This window comes from Phascolarctos cinereus, unplaced genomic scaffold (genome assembly GCF_003287225.1).
Source record: "Phascolarctos cinereus isolate Bilbo 61053 unplaced genomic scaffold, phaCin_HiC Scaffold_4;HRSCAF=312, whole genome shotgun sequence".
Taxonomy (NCBI): domain Eukaryota; kingdom Metazoa; phylum Chordata; class Mammalia; order Diprotodontia; family Phascolarctidae; genus Phascolarctos; species Phascolarctos cinereus.
The window spans coordinates 573,870,207-573,884,090 of NW_027555847.1; the positions used below are offsets into that span (position 1 = coordinate 573,870,207).

The window sequence follows — 13,884 nt, forward strand, 5'->3', positions numbered from 1 at the left end:
TTATGGAGTGAAATGTATTTCTCTACCCAACTGTGTGTATGTCAAAGAGTGAGATTCTAGTATCAGTTATACTTAACCTTTCCTTCTTGTTTACAGACTTCTACTTGTACATACTGATTATGTAAGATAATTTCCCTTTATCTTTCTTTCCCTTCTCCTCTCCTAGTATGTTTGTCTTCTCTCTTTCTACTGTTATTTTAAAGTCATCAAGTCATAAGAAATCAACCCCTAGCCATCTACCTAATTAGATTTCCTCTATAACCCCTGAGGTTAATAGGAGACAGAGGGGACATATGCATCCTCTACCCATATTAGAATGTAAGCAGTTTATCCTTGTTTAGACTCTTATGCTTGCTCATTCATGTTTACCTTTTTATCCTAACTCCTATGTCTGAACTTCAAAAATCCTATATAGCTTTGGTCTTTTTTTTATCAGGAACGCTTTCTCATCTACAGCATTATACTCAGTTCCGCAAGATATTCTTGGCTTCTAAGCCTATATATTTTTTGCCTCCTGGAATATCATATTCCAAGTTCTTCGCTCCTTTACAGTGGTGGCTACTAAATTATGTGTGATCCTGACTGTGAATTCCTTAGTACAAGAATTCTTTCTTTCTGGCTGCTTGAAGTATTTTTTCTTTGACATGGAAGCTCATTTTGGTTATCATGTACCTTAATTTAGAGTTTCTTTCAGGAGGTGATCAGTAGATCCTTTCTATTTTCACCTTGCCTTCTGGTTCTAAGGTATCTGGGCAGTTTTCTTTTATATCTTCTTGAAATATGATGTCTATGAAATGTCTTTCATTCATAATATTCAAGTAGTATACGGATTACTAAATTTTTCCTCCTTGATCTTTTTCCAGACCAGTTCTTTTTATTATGAGATGCCTTAAACTTTTATACTCCCTTTTATTTTTTCAGTCTTTTGACTTTGTTTTATTATTTCTTATTATCTCATGAGGTCACTGGTTTCTATTCAGTCCATTTAAATTTTCAGGGAGTTTTTTGCTTGGGGAAGGTTTCATACCATGTGTGCTAAGCTATTAATTCTCTTTCCAATTCTTTCTTCCATCTCTCATTTCTTTTCCTTTTTTTCCTCTTATTTCATTGATTAAAAAACATTTTTTAAGTCTTTTAACTTTTGCTTCATCTCTCCCAGAAATTCTAATTGAATTTGTACTAAGCTGTGTTTCACTTTGAGGCTATGTTGTAGATGTTTTAGTGTCATTCTCTTCTGGGTTTATGTCTTGAACCTGCCTGTTATCATAATAGTTTTTTAGTGTGATTTTTTTATTTTGTTTGCTCATTCTTCCAGCCTACTTCTTGAGTGAAGAAAGATCAAGAAGGATGTGGACAGAAAAAAGGCCCTTTGATTTCACAATTAATAGAAAGCAGTTTCTAGTAAGTGGTGGGATAGGAACCAGACTACAAAGAGTTGAGAAGTGAATAAAATTAAAGTGATAAATTAAAGCAAGTAGTATTGACAATTTTTTTCTAAGAATTTAGCTTTAAAATAAATGGATGATAAAGTATAATACTTAAAGCAGGTGTTCTTAACCTTTTTTGTCATAGTCCTCTTTGGTAATGTGAAGCCTATGGATCTCCTTATCAGAATAATGTTTTTAAATGATTTAAGGAAATGAAGTTAAATTTTAGTTAAAGGTTACTGAAAATAAGCATGTAATTTTTTTCCTATTCAAGTTCCCATACTCCCTGAAATCTAAGTACAGATTGTGAAACTCTTGTTAAGAACTCTTGACTTAAAGTGATACCAGGGGCCGGAAATCTGAACATGTTTATAAGCAATAAAGAAGAAGTCAGTACAATGATGACCAGACAGAGAGAAAGAGAAGCATGGAACCAAAGGTACAGGTAGGAGGGCAGGACTTAGCAAGGGCTATCTGTTCCAAAACAAAGGAGGAGAGAATTAGAAATTATGTTGAGGAGATTTAAGGTGGAGAATTGTAAAGAAGATGGTAATCACAAAAGGACCTTACTTTTCTCAGTAAAGTATGAGTTAAGGTCCTTTCTTGAGAGCAAGGGGGAAAAGACAGTGGTAATATAAAGAAGACAAAAGCCTGGTAGTTTTTACAATAAGTATTTCTTCATAGCTATTATAACATATAAAAATCACAGAATCTAAGAGTTGGAAGAGACCTCAGAGGTCATCTAGCATAATTGTGACCTGAACAAAAATCCTCCCAACATACCTGACAAGTGGCTGTCTAACATCTACCTAAAAACATCCAGTAAGGAGAAAGCACTACCTCCTAAGGCGGCCCTCTTTATTCACTTTTAGAAACCTCTAACTGTTTGGAAAATTTTCCCTTATATCAAACAGAAATCTGGCTCTCAGCAATTCTACCCATTACTCTAAGTGCTAGAACCCACAGCCCAAGCAAAACACATCCATAACTTTCATATAGTATCAAAGTAAACACTTAAATATGGCTAGCATGACTCTTGCTCCCTTAAAAGTCTTCTCTTCCCTAATCTATATACTGATCCTCATATGGTGTTATCTCGAAGCCCATTATAATTATTCTGGTTTCCAGCTTATCGATATCCAGCCTTATCATAACACCTAGAACAGCACACAATATCCTAGATGTAGAATACAAGGCTTCTGTATAGAAGAGTTTTCATTTCTAATGCTAAAGATGATGACTCTCATAATGAAGTTTATGAGTGAATTAGTTATTTTCGGTTACTAATTCTATTGAGGAACTGTTTTCTATGTCTAGCTAAGATGAAATACTTAGTTTCTTATAATCAAGAGAGAGCTCTCAGCTCTTCTTCCAAGCTTGGTGCCAGAATCAGCTGCTGTAGTCGCATCCCTGAGACAAGACAGTGAAGGTTGGAGTCAATGGATTTGGCAATACTGGGTACCTGGTAACCAGGGATGCGTTCAACTCAGGCACAGTAGACATTACTAATCCCTTAATTGACTTCAACTACATGGTTTATGTATTTCAATATGATTCCACCCACGGCAAGCTCAAGGGCACTGTCAAAGCTGAAAATGGAAAGCTAGTGACCAATGGAAATGTCATCACCATCTTCCAGGAGTGGGATCACACCAACATTAAGTGGAGAAATGCTGGAGCTGAGCATGTTGTAGTGTCCACTAGTGTCTTTAATACCTTGGCAAAGGCCAGGGCTCATCTGAAGGATGGAACCAAACAGGTCATTATCTCAGCCCATTCTGTTGATACCCCAATGTTCATGACGGGAGTGAACCATGAGAAGTATGATAATTCCCTTAAGACTGTCAGTAGTCAGGGGCAGCTGGGTAGCACAGTAGATAGAGCGCCAACCCTGGAGTCAGGAGGACCTTAGTTCAAATCCAGTCTCAGACCAGACACTTGATGCTTACTAGCTGTGTGACCCTGTGCAAGTCACTAAAAAGTCACTTAACCCCAACTGCCTCGACAAAAAAAAAAAATATCGTCAGTAATGCCTCCTATACTACCAATTGCTTGGTCCCTCTGGCAAGCTGTAATGTGATGGGTGTGGTGCTGCCTAGAACATCATCCCTGCTTCCACTGGTACTGCTAAGGCTGTGGGCAAGGTCACATTTGAGCTGAATGGGAAGCTCATAGACATGGCCTTCTCTGTTCCTACTCCCAATGGATCTGACCTGCCATCTAGAGAAACCAACCAAATATGATGATGTTTAGAAAGTGGTGAAGCAAGCACCAGAGGGATCTTTGAAGGACATCTAGGGCCACACAAAGGACCAGGTTGTATTCTATGGCTTTAACAGTGACACCCACTCTTCTACTTTTGATGCTGGTGCTGGTATTGCCTTCAAAGGCCATTCTGTCAAACTCATTTCCTGGTATGACGATGAGTAGGGTTATAGCAACAGTGTAGTAGACCTCACAGTCCACATGTACTCAAAGGAGTAAGCCCAAGCCAGAAAAGGAGTTCCACCATTGAGGAGCCCACATCCCTAACCCATGTCCCTATGCTGGCAATCCCATACCCCATTCATATTCTTGACCTAATGCACGCCTATAGTAGGGGGGAGAAATACAGAACCTATATCGTGTACTATCAATAAAGTCACCATATTCAATGCAAAGAAATAACAAATAAAGGAAGAAATCCTCCTAAGGGTTCCTTAGAATATGTTAACTGGAATTCTTATATTTTTAAACTTGCATATTGATTTCTAAAGATAAAGAAGCTTTCTAAAGATATTCTACCAGACAGAAGCAGCAGAGTATAGTAAAGAGTGAGTTTGTAATCAGAAAGCTCATAGTTCAAATCCCACCTCTGACTAGCCATGTAACCCTAAGCAAGTCATGTGAACTGTACCTGTGGAAATTCCCTACACCAAGTAAATCAGAGACTCTCCCTATATTTGCAGTCTGAAATGATATTGAGTTCTGATGTGCATCAAAGTAGAGCTACATATAGTACTATTAAGTTTACTTATAAAAACAATTTACTCAAAAACCACAGAAATTGACATTTTTGAAATAATCTAATACAGCAGAGTGGCAATGAAGGATACTAATGAGTAACATATTCCAGCAGGTTCAGAAGTAGCATATGATCTGCAAATTCAGTGTCAGCTATTTTTCTAACTTTGCATTTTCCATTTGTATTTTCCATTTCTTAAGAGTAGTGACCAATTTAATAAATATTTATGAGGGAAAACAGGCCAGAATGTGTGTAGCTAGAAACCAAACACTTCACACTTTTTCTCTTATTATTTAACTTTCTTGTGTTGCTCAAAAGTCAAGCTTAGGGATGCCAATAATTTTGTCAGATATCAAGAACCCATCAAGTAATGCCATATTTGGTTTAAAATACTGAAGAGAGGAACTCAAGTCATCTTTTGTTACAACTAAAAGCACTAAGCACTGGTTAGAAAGAACATGATATTAAATACAAAGGGATATAACTAGGTTTCTTTAGGCCTAGCCAATAAGCTTTGTACTATATTGCTGGAATCATGACATTTAGGGAATTCTCTAAAACCAAACTTTATTCACACATGAAGGGAATTTTATTATTTTAAAAGAACTTCTAAGTATTTCTTTGGTAATGAGTATCCTTTTTTTTTTAATTTAGTACTCAAATGAGTTTTTTATGGTAAAAAAAAGAATCCAGTAGATTTAAAAATCTGCTTGGAGCAAAAATAAAAAAAATAAATAAATCTGTTTCAATAATAGATGTCATGGCAGATTCTCAAAATAAAAGGGCTTCTTACTTGGGTCCCATATTAGTAAAGTGTTTTGCTAGTAGGCTTTAGACTGAACATAAATAGTTTCTAAGATATATAAGAGATAATTCTAAAAATTATCTTAAATTTTTTAGGATATTATCCTAAAAAAAATTATTCCTAAAAAAAAATCCTAAAAAATCTTAACCCTAAAAGTCTGATCACCTTAGAAACATCACAAATATTACCATTCATGAAGATGGAAGTAGAAAAGAAACTACTTTAAAATAATATTTTATTCATATAGCAGTGGTTATTGTCAAGTTTTGATTTACAATCTCATCTAAGAATTATGCATGATAAAGTCATAGCCTTAAATTCCCTAGCCACTGGTGAACTGATAGGTCAGCACTATTTAAGTCACACCACTACAGTGAACAAATACCCCTATAGCAGAAAGGATATCTGCATTTTCATTCAGGAGTGAGCTTAAATTAGAGAACTGTTAATTTAACGAAAAGCCATGCACATATAAAGCAGAACGTCAAATAATCAAGTACGTATCTGTAGTTCTATTTCTTGATTTCTTAAGTCTAGCATTCTTATTATGGCTTAGAAAGTAGAAAAACCCATGCTACAAATAAAATGATTTTTAAGGATCTTGTGGACAGTCAAATAAAGTACTTTTTTTGTACAGTTTTATTTGGGCATTGCCGTTACTGTGTAAAAAATACTACAGTCAGTCAGACAACAGGTATTTATTTGGGGCCTACTATGTGATAAGCACTGCACTAAGTGTCATAGATAAAAAGAAAGGCAAAAGACAGTCCCTGTCCTTAAGAAGTTCACAAACTAAGGAGGGTCTTACCTTGCTCTGCCTAATAATAAGCATATCAAAAAATGTATTTCAGCAAGGCTAAAAAAAGTATTACATATGAAAAGCATATCTACAGTTATGGATAAAAAATTACACAGGATATCACTGTTCATGTTTCAGGGCACAAGTTAACATGGTAATTAGCAACCAGTTTTAAACTAAACCTCCATCCTAAAGAATCTCAGGATTTTTTCTACTTACAGCAACAACAGTTAGAATAGCTGTCCACAGCTTAAAAAAACATAAGATTAGGCAAGTCTACCTCAATAAAAACAGTAATGCATTTTTAAGTATTTTTTGAAATTTTTCCTAAAGAATTCAGAATGAATGAATGGAAAAAATTATTAGGCATAGTACCACAGGATAAAACAATAGTAAATGGAATATAATGTATTCAAAATACATATGGTAACAGACTGAGAACTGGAAGCAATCTCAGGGGTCATCTAGTACAAACCTCTCATTTTATAGATGATGAAACTGAAGCTCAGGAAAGTTTAATGATTCATTCAATGTCACTGAACAGTAAGCATTAGAGGCAGAACTGGAAACAAGGTCTTCTAGCTCCATAGCTTCAGATCTTTCCAAAGTACTATGCTGCCTCTATCATGAATTATAACTTAGCATCACTTTTCAATATTCTTTCTTCTTAGTTTACTTGATGGCCTTGACCAAATCATTTAATTTTTCCTCTCAATTGTAATGGAAGGTAAATAAATTATAATCTATATGATAATGTCCAGTATGTTATCTGTTGGGAAATTTCTTAAGCAGGAAGAAGTTGGCCCTCCTGGAGCTATTTTGCCTTCTAGAGGGTCTTCAAAACTAGAAGTCAAAGAAGGCAAGTAGCCAAACTCAACTGAAAAAGATTTATTAGTAGCACAGCAAGGAAGACAGTTAGTAGCAGCTTCCACATACAAGACTTCAGCCTTGGTTTAAATAACTTTTCAGAACTGCTAAGAGTACACAGGCAATCAGCAATTGAGGATAGCGGAAATTTAGGATAGATAAAAAATACTTTTCAAAAAAGAAAAAGAAGTACTGGAAGCGGGGGGATTGGGAAAAACAAGAAAAAACAGTCCCTATTCAAGAGCAGTAAAGAAGAGGTGACCAATACTTTTACAATAGCTAAAAAGAAGTCTGTTTGATCAAAGGCATGAGGGTTAAGGTAATTTTTATAGTGAAAGCTACAGGTATCCTCCTATCCAAGAATGATAAATTGCTTTTGTAATAAATGAAACCATTGTGCAATACTACGTCCCTGTATAGTTTATTTCTTCTTCTAACTCATAGGTCCAGTGCAAGCTTTGAAATAATCCTTTAGACTATTTGTATCTGGGGTGAGAGATGTACAAGTATACCTTAAATGCCACAAATTGGAACCTCTGTCTTATATTTAGCCTCTATATTTGTAGTCAATCTGAATGCCATGTATATACTCTTTCTGTACAGAGAACACGAGCAAATAAATAGTAATAGTTCCTATTTATGTAACACTATATAATTTACTGTCAAAAGACCATTGAGCCTATTTAGTAATTCTCCTACTTTTTGTCTTTCCTGTCTAACCATAATAACCATTCTTCTTTTTTTTAATTTTTTTATTAATTTATTTTATCAACAATCACTTCCATAAGCTTTTGAGTTTTAAATTTTTTCCCCTTCTTTCCCCCCTCCCTTCCCAAGATGGCTCACAATCTGATATAGGCTATACCTATATATTTCTATTAAACATATTTTCACATTAGTGATGTTGTAAGGAAGAATTAGAACCAATAAGAGAAAACAAAGCAAAACAGAAGAAAAAAAATAGCACATAGTATGCTTCAATCTGCATTCAAACTCCATAGTTCTTTCTTTGGATGTGGATGGTATTTTCTATCATGAGACCTTTGGAGGTGTCTTAGATCCTTGCATTGCTGAGAAGGGTTAAGTCTATCAAAGTTAGTCACTGCACAACGTGGCTGTTAGTGTGTACAACTTTCTCCTGGTTCTGCTCACTTCACTCAGCATCAGACCATACAAGTCTTTCCAGGTTTTTCTGAAGTCTGCCTGCTCATCATTTCTTATAGCACAATAATATTCCATTACATTCATATACCAAACTTGTTTAGCCATTCCCCAATTGATGGGCATCCCCTCAAAAATGACAGAGGATGGATGTGAATTCAGGTATTCCTGATCTGAATATGCACACAAACATACACATACCTACCTACTTGCCATGTCTATTGCAAGGGTCAACTGAGATAAAGTTTTCAAAAAACTGCTTACACTGCCTGGCACGTAGGTGACACCAAATCAGTGTTTATTCTCTTCCCTATTATTATCCCTATTTTAGGAAACTGAGGTCTTGCCAACTCCAGGCCCAGTGATTTACCCACTCATTGTACCACCAAGCTGTCTAGGTTGATTACAGGACTGGCATTCTGGCAGATCAGACTCCAGGAATTTTCACTGGCTTGTCCCCCATGCATGGAATGCTCTCCTTCCTCATTTCCACTTCCCACCTTTCCTGCCTTCCATCAAATCCCAGTTAAAATCTCATCTTTTATAAGAAGCCCTTCCTGATCCCCCATAATTGTAGGACCTTTTTTATTATCTCCAGTGTGTCCTACACCCATGATTACATTGTGAACTCCTTGAGAGCAGAGATTGTTTTTTGCCCTTCCTTGTATTCCCAATGCTTAGCACAGAGCTTGGCACATAACAGGCACTTAATAATTGTTTGTTGACTTTGTCGAGAAAACCCCAAATGGAGTCACAAAGAGTTGACAGGACTGAAACGACTGAACACAATAACGTGCCAGGCACTCTTCTAAACACTATATCTCAATTGATCCTTACAACAATCCTGTGATATATGTGCTGTTATTATCCCCATCTGAAAGCTAAGGAAATTGAGGCAGATAGAGGTTAAGTGATTTACCTGGAGTCATACAACTAGTAAGTAATCTGAGGCTGGGGTTTTGGGGGAGGGGAGACAGAGAGACAGAATCGAGAATATTAGGAAGCGAATGTACAGAAATGATAACTGAATCCTTGGGAATGTATGAGAATAACAAAGGAGAAAGTGTAGAAATGGGAGAGAAGTAAGCTGATGAGAGAGCTTGGGAATAATTGCACTTAGTAAATACATGACAATAAAATGGCAAAGGATACAAAGAAGAATGGTAATTAAGTCAAATTTATGTCATTTCCAGTAGATAAATGGTCAAAGGATATAAACAGGCAATTCTCAGATGAAGAAATTAAAGCCATCCATAGTCATATGAAAAAATGCTCTAAATCACTATTGATTAGAGAAATGCAAATCAAAACAGCTCTTAGATACCACATCATACCTATCAGATTGGCCAACATGACAAAACAGGAAAATGATAAGATGTTGGAGAAAATATGGGAAAATTGGAACACTAATGCATTGTTGGTGGAGTGTCGAAATGATCCAACCATTGTGGACAGCAATTTGGAACTATGCCCAAAGGGCTATAAAAATGTGCTTACCCTTTGATCCAGCAATAGCAGTTCTAGGGCTATATCCCAAAGAGATGATACAAATGGGAAAAGGACTCACATATACAAAAATATTTATAGCAGCTCTTTTTGTGGTGGCAAAGAATTGAAAATTGAGGGAACGTTCATCAATTGGGGGAATGGCTGAACAAGTTGTGGCATATAAGAAATGATGAGCAGGCAGACTTCAGAAAAACCTGAAAAGACTTGCATAGTCTGATGCTGAGTGAAGTGAGTAGAACCAGGAGAAAATTGTACACAATAACAGCCATGTTGTGCAATGACTAACTTTGATAGACTTAACCCTTCTCAGCAATGCAAGGATCTAAGACACCTCCAAAGGTCTCATGATAGAAAATACCATCCACATCCAAAGAAAGAACTATGGAGTTTGAATGCAGATTGAAGCATACTATGTGCTATTTTTTTTCTTCTGTTTTGCTTTGTTTTCTCTTATTGGTTCTAATTCTTCCTTACAACATCACTAATGTGAAAATATGTTTAATAGAAATATATAGGTATAGCCTATATCAGATTGTGAGCCATCTTGGGGAGGGAGGGGGGAAAGAAGGGGAAGAAAAATTAAAAACTCAAAAGCCTATGGAAGTGATTGTTGATAAATCAAAATAAATTAATAAAAAAAATTTTAAAAAAAGAAAAATAGTTATTATGGTTAGACAGAAAAGACAAAAACCAGGAGAATTACCGAATAGGCTTAATGGTCTTTTGATTGAATCCAATGTTCTTTCCACCACAGAAATGACTATTCAGGGATAATATCCATGCTAAACAATATTATAGTAGATAGAGAGTTAGATTTATAATCAGGAAACCCTGGGTTTAAATTTAGACTCTTGTCATTTACTAGCTACATGACATGTTGTGCCAAGTCATTTAATCTCTTAGATCCTCAGTTTCCTTATGTGTAAAACAGGGATTAATAAAACCTGTATCTGAATAGGGTTGTTGAAGTCCAAATGAGATATGGGTATGCAATACTACTTTGTAATAATAACAATGATATAATAGATAGCTAATTTTCATATAATACCTACTACATGCCAGGCACTGTGCTAAGCACTTTATAAATATATCTCATTATTGCTGTTGTTGTTCAGTCATTTTTCAGTCATGTCCAACTCTTCAGGATCCCATTTGGGGCTTTTGTGGCAAAGATACTGAAGTGGTTTGCCATTTCTTTCTCCAGTTCATTTTACAGAAAAGGAAATCGAGGCAAACAGGGTTGAGTGACTTGCCCAAGGTCACACAGCTAGTATCTGAGGCCAGATTTGAACTCAGGAAGATGAGTCATACTTACTTGAGGCCCAGCACTCTATCCACTATACCACCTAAGCTAAGATCATTAGATTTCATTAGATCCTTACAACAACCAAGGGAGGTTGGTGATATTATTATCCTCATCTTTACAAGCTGAGGATAACTGAGGCAAACAGAGGTTAAGTGGCTTGCCCAGGATCATACAGCTAATAAATGTCTGAGGCAAATGAATTCAGGGAAATCAAAGATTTTGCTTTGATGATAAAGTAATGATAGCATGAATTAGGACATGGACTCTGGAAATAGAGAGGCAATACTAAATTTTGGAGACACTAAGAAGGAAGAATAAACAGAAATGGATGACTGATGGCATGTAAGGTTTAAGATTTGATAAACTTATGACTATAATAATGAATTAGGTAACCAATAATTCTACATTTTCACTCCAGATCATCCTCTATATGTAACTCTGATGTGATTTCAAATAAAATCTCTCTCTTCATCTATTCAACATAACACAAACAAGTTTACTCCCCACAAAGTTAAAAGAACATTTTGGTAAAAGCTCTTTTCAGCCTACCTATGAGATCAGTTGGCCCAGTTCCTAAGTTTTCTCCTCTGATTGTAACCTTTGTCCATGAGATACCTTCATTTGGAGAGATGCCTGTTACAAGTGGGGGTTGTCGTGATCGAGACATGCTATAAGGGAACTTGTAATGAAGTTGTAGGTAGTAACCTGTTAAACAGAAACAAAATTAAGAGCAATTCAATGTACCGCGAAAGGGAAAAAATATTCAAAATATGTACATTCAACATGCAGAAGATAATTAAAGAAAGTGTTCTTGGTTGTCTAATGATCAAACAGTTAAGATTTGTTGCATAGCAATCTTATTCAAAGCACTTCATTAGACACTGACTATTACACATTGAATTTAAAACAAGTGCCCTATACTCAAGGAGTTTTCATTCCAATGGTACATGGGATATAAACAACATATATCACTACAGCAAAAACTGTCACAGATAATTTATGAATTGTGCTGTTTTTCTCAACCACTTTCAATTCGGCTTCCAACTGCATCATTCAACTGAAACCTCTTTCTCCAAAGTTTCCAGTGATCTCATAATTGTCAAATATTTGTCTTATTTCTCATCCTTCTTAATCTTTCTGCAGCATATGACACTTTTCACAACAATCCTGGGTATTTTCTCCTGTGTGGGTTTTTGTGACACTGTTCTAGAATAGTTGGTTCTCTTATTTACTTGTCTGAGGGTTTCATTTCAGGTTCCTTTGATAAATCAATCAATCAATCAATCAACAAGTATTTATTAAGCACTTAAGATGTGCCAGTCCCTGTACTAAAAGCTGGGGTTACAGAATCAAGGGCAGAGCCAAGATGGTGGAGTAAAAGCAGTGACTTGCTTGAGCTCTCCCCGAAACCCCTCCAAATACCTATAAAAAACAGCTCCAAATAAATTCTAAAACAGCAAAACCCGCAAAAAGACAGAGTGAAGCAAATTTCCAGCCCAACACAATCTGGATGATTGATCAAAAAGGTATATCGCACAAGTCAGGTAGTAGATCGCAGTTCGGCGTGGGCACACAAGCCACAGGGAATCTGGAGCAGGCCTCAGAGGACTGAATCTCGGGCAGCTGTGTGGTGGCTTCCAGACCTCTCAACTCACAAAAACTAAACTCAGAAGGTCAGTGAAAAGTCTGTTTCTGTGGTGAGAAAGCAGCTAGATCTCAGAGCCAGTTCCAGAGCGCAGAGCACTGAGCCCAGGCGCTGGGGTGGTGGCTGCATCCTGAGCTTCCAGGAAACGAGGGGCTGATCAGAGGGGGATTGCAGGGATCTCTTTGCCAGTGCTGAGGCAGGAATCTCTTGCTTTACCCACGCCTGGATCTGGGTCACAGTTCTGGGCAGAGTTCCTGGGGAGAGGAGGAGTGCTGGCGTGGTAGACCTTGTAGTGGCAGTGAAGAGAAAACCCTCCTCACAGTTCCAGGACAGAAAGGAGTGCTTGTGGTCACTAATAGACCAGAGCACAGGCCAGGAAAGGAGTAAACACCTCACCCCTTATCATACCACTTTGCAAGAACTGAAAATGTACAGGTTCCCACAAGTATCTCTGAAAACAGCTGAATAAACCCCCGAAGCTTGGGACGGTACCTTCTCCACACTGGAAGCTGACTCTTACCTTAACAAAGAGTTTAAAACTCAAGTAACTGGCTGGGATCATGAGCAAGCAGCGCAAAAAGAGTCATATTATATTTTCTTACTTTGGTGACAAAGAAGATCGAAATATATGACCAGAAGAAGACAACAAAGTCAAAGCTCCTACATCCAAAGCCTCTAAGAAAAATACGAATCAGTGCCAGGCCTTGGAAGAGCTCAAAAGGGATTTTGAGAAGCAAGTAAGAGAAGCAGAGGAAAAACTGGGAAGAGAAATGAGAGTGATGCAAGAAAATCATGAAAAACAAGTCAACAGCTTACTAAAGGAGACCCAAAAAAATACTGAAGAAAATAACACCTTAAAAAATAGCCTAACCCAAATGGCAAAAGAGGTCCAAAAAGCCAATGAGAAGAAAACCCTAAAAAGAAAAACTGGCCAAATGGAAAAGGAAGTCCAAAAGATTACTGAAGAAAATACTTCCTTAAAAATTACAATAGAGCAATTGGAAGACAGTGACTTTATGAGAAATCAAGACACTGTAAAACTAATCCAAAAGAATGAAAAAATAGAAGACAATGTGAAATATCTCACTGGAAAAACAACTGACCTGGAAAACAGATCCAGGAGAGAGAATTTAAAAATTATTGGACTATCTGAAAGTCATGATCAAAAAAAGAGCCTAGACATCATCTTTCAAGAAATTATCAAGGAAAACTGCCCTGACATTTTAGAACCAGAGGGCAAAATAGAAATTGAAAGAATCCACAGATATCCTCCTGAAAGAGATCCCCAAAGGAAAACTCCTAGGAATATTGTAGCCAAATTCCAGAGTTCCCAGGTCAAGGAGAAAATATTACAAGCAGCC

The 13,884-nt window shown here is 36.7% G+C and overlaps 1 protein-coding gene and 1 pseudogene across 6 annotated transcripts in view; one reads left to right on the forward strand and one right to left on the reverse strand.

Moving 5' to 3' along the window:
• EXOC2 (exocyst complex component 2) overlaps window positions 1-13,884 on the reverse strand; it is a 238,954-nt gene that overhangs the window by 192,019 nt on the left and 33,051 nt on the right. For all 6 annotated transcript variants that reach the window (XM_020976652.2, XM_020976651.2, XM_020976649.2 and 3 more), the window contains one exon: window positions 11,428-11,583. In XM_020976652.2, the coding sequence (XP_020832311.2) occupies window positions 11,428-11,583 (156 nt within the window). The remainder of the gene's footprint in view (window positions 1-11,427; window positions 11,584-13,884) is intronic.
• On the forward strand, window positions 1,793-3,339 carry LOC144457199 (glyceraldehyde-3-phosphate dehydrogenase pseudogene; annotated as a pseudogene).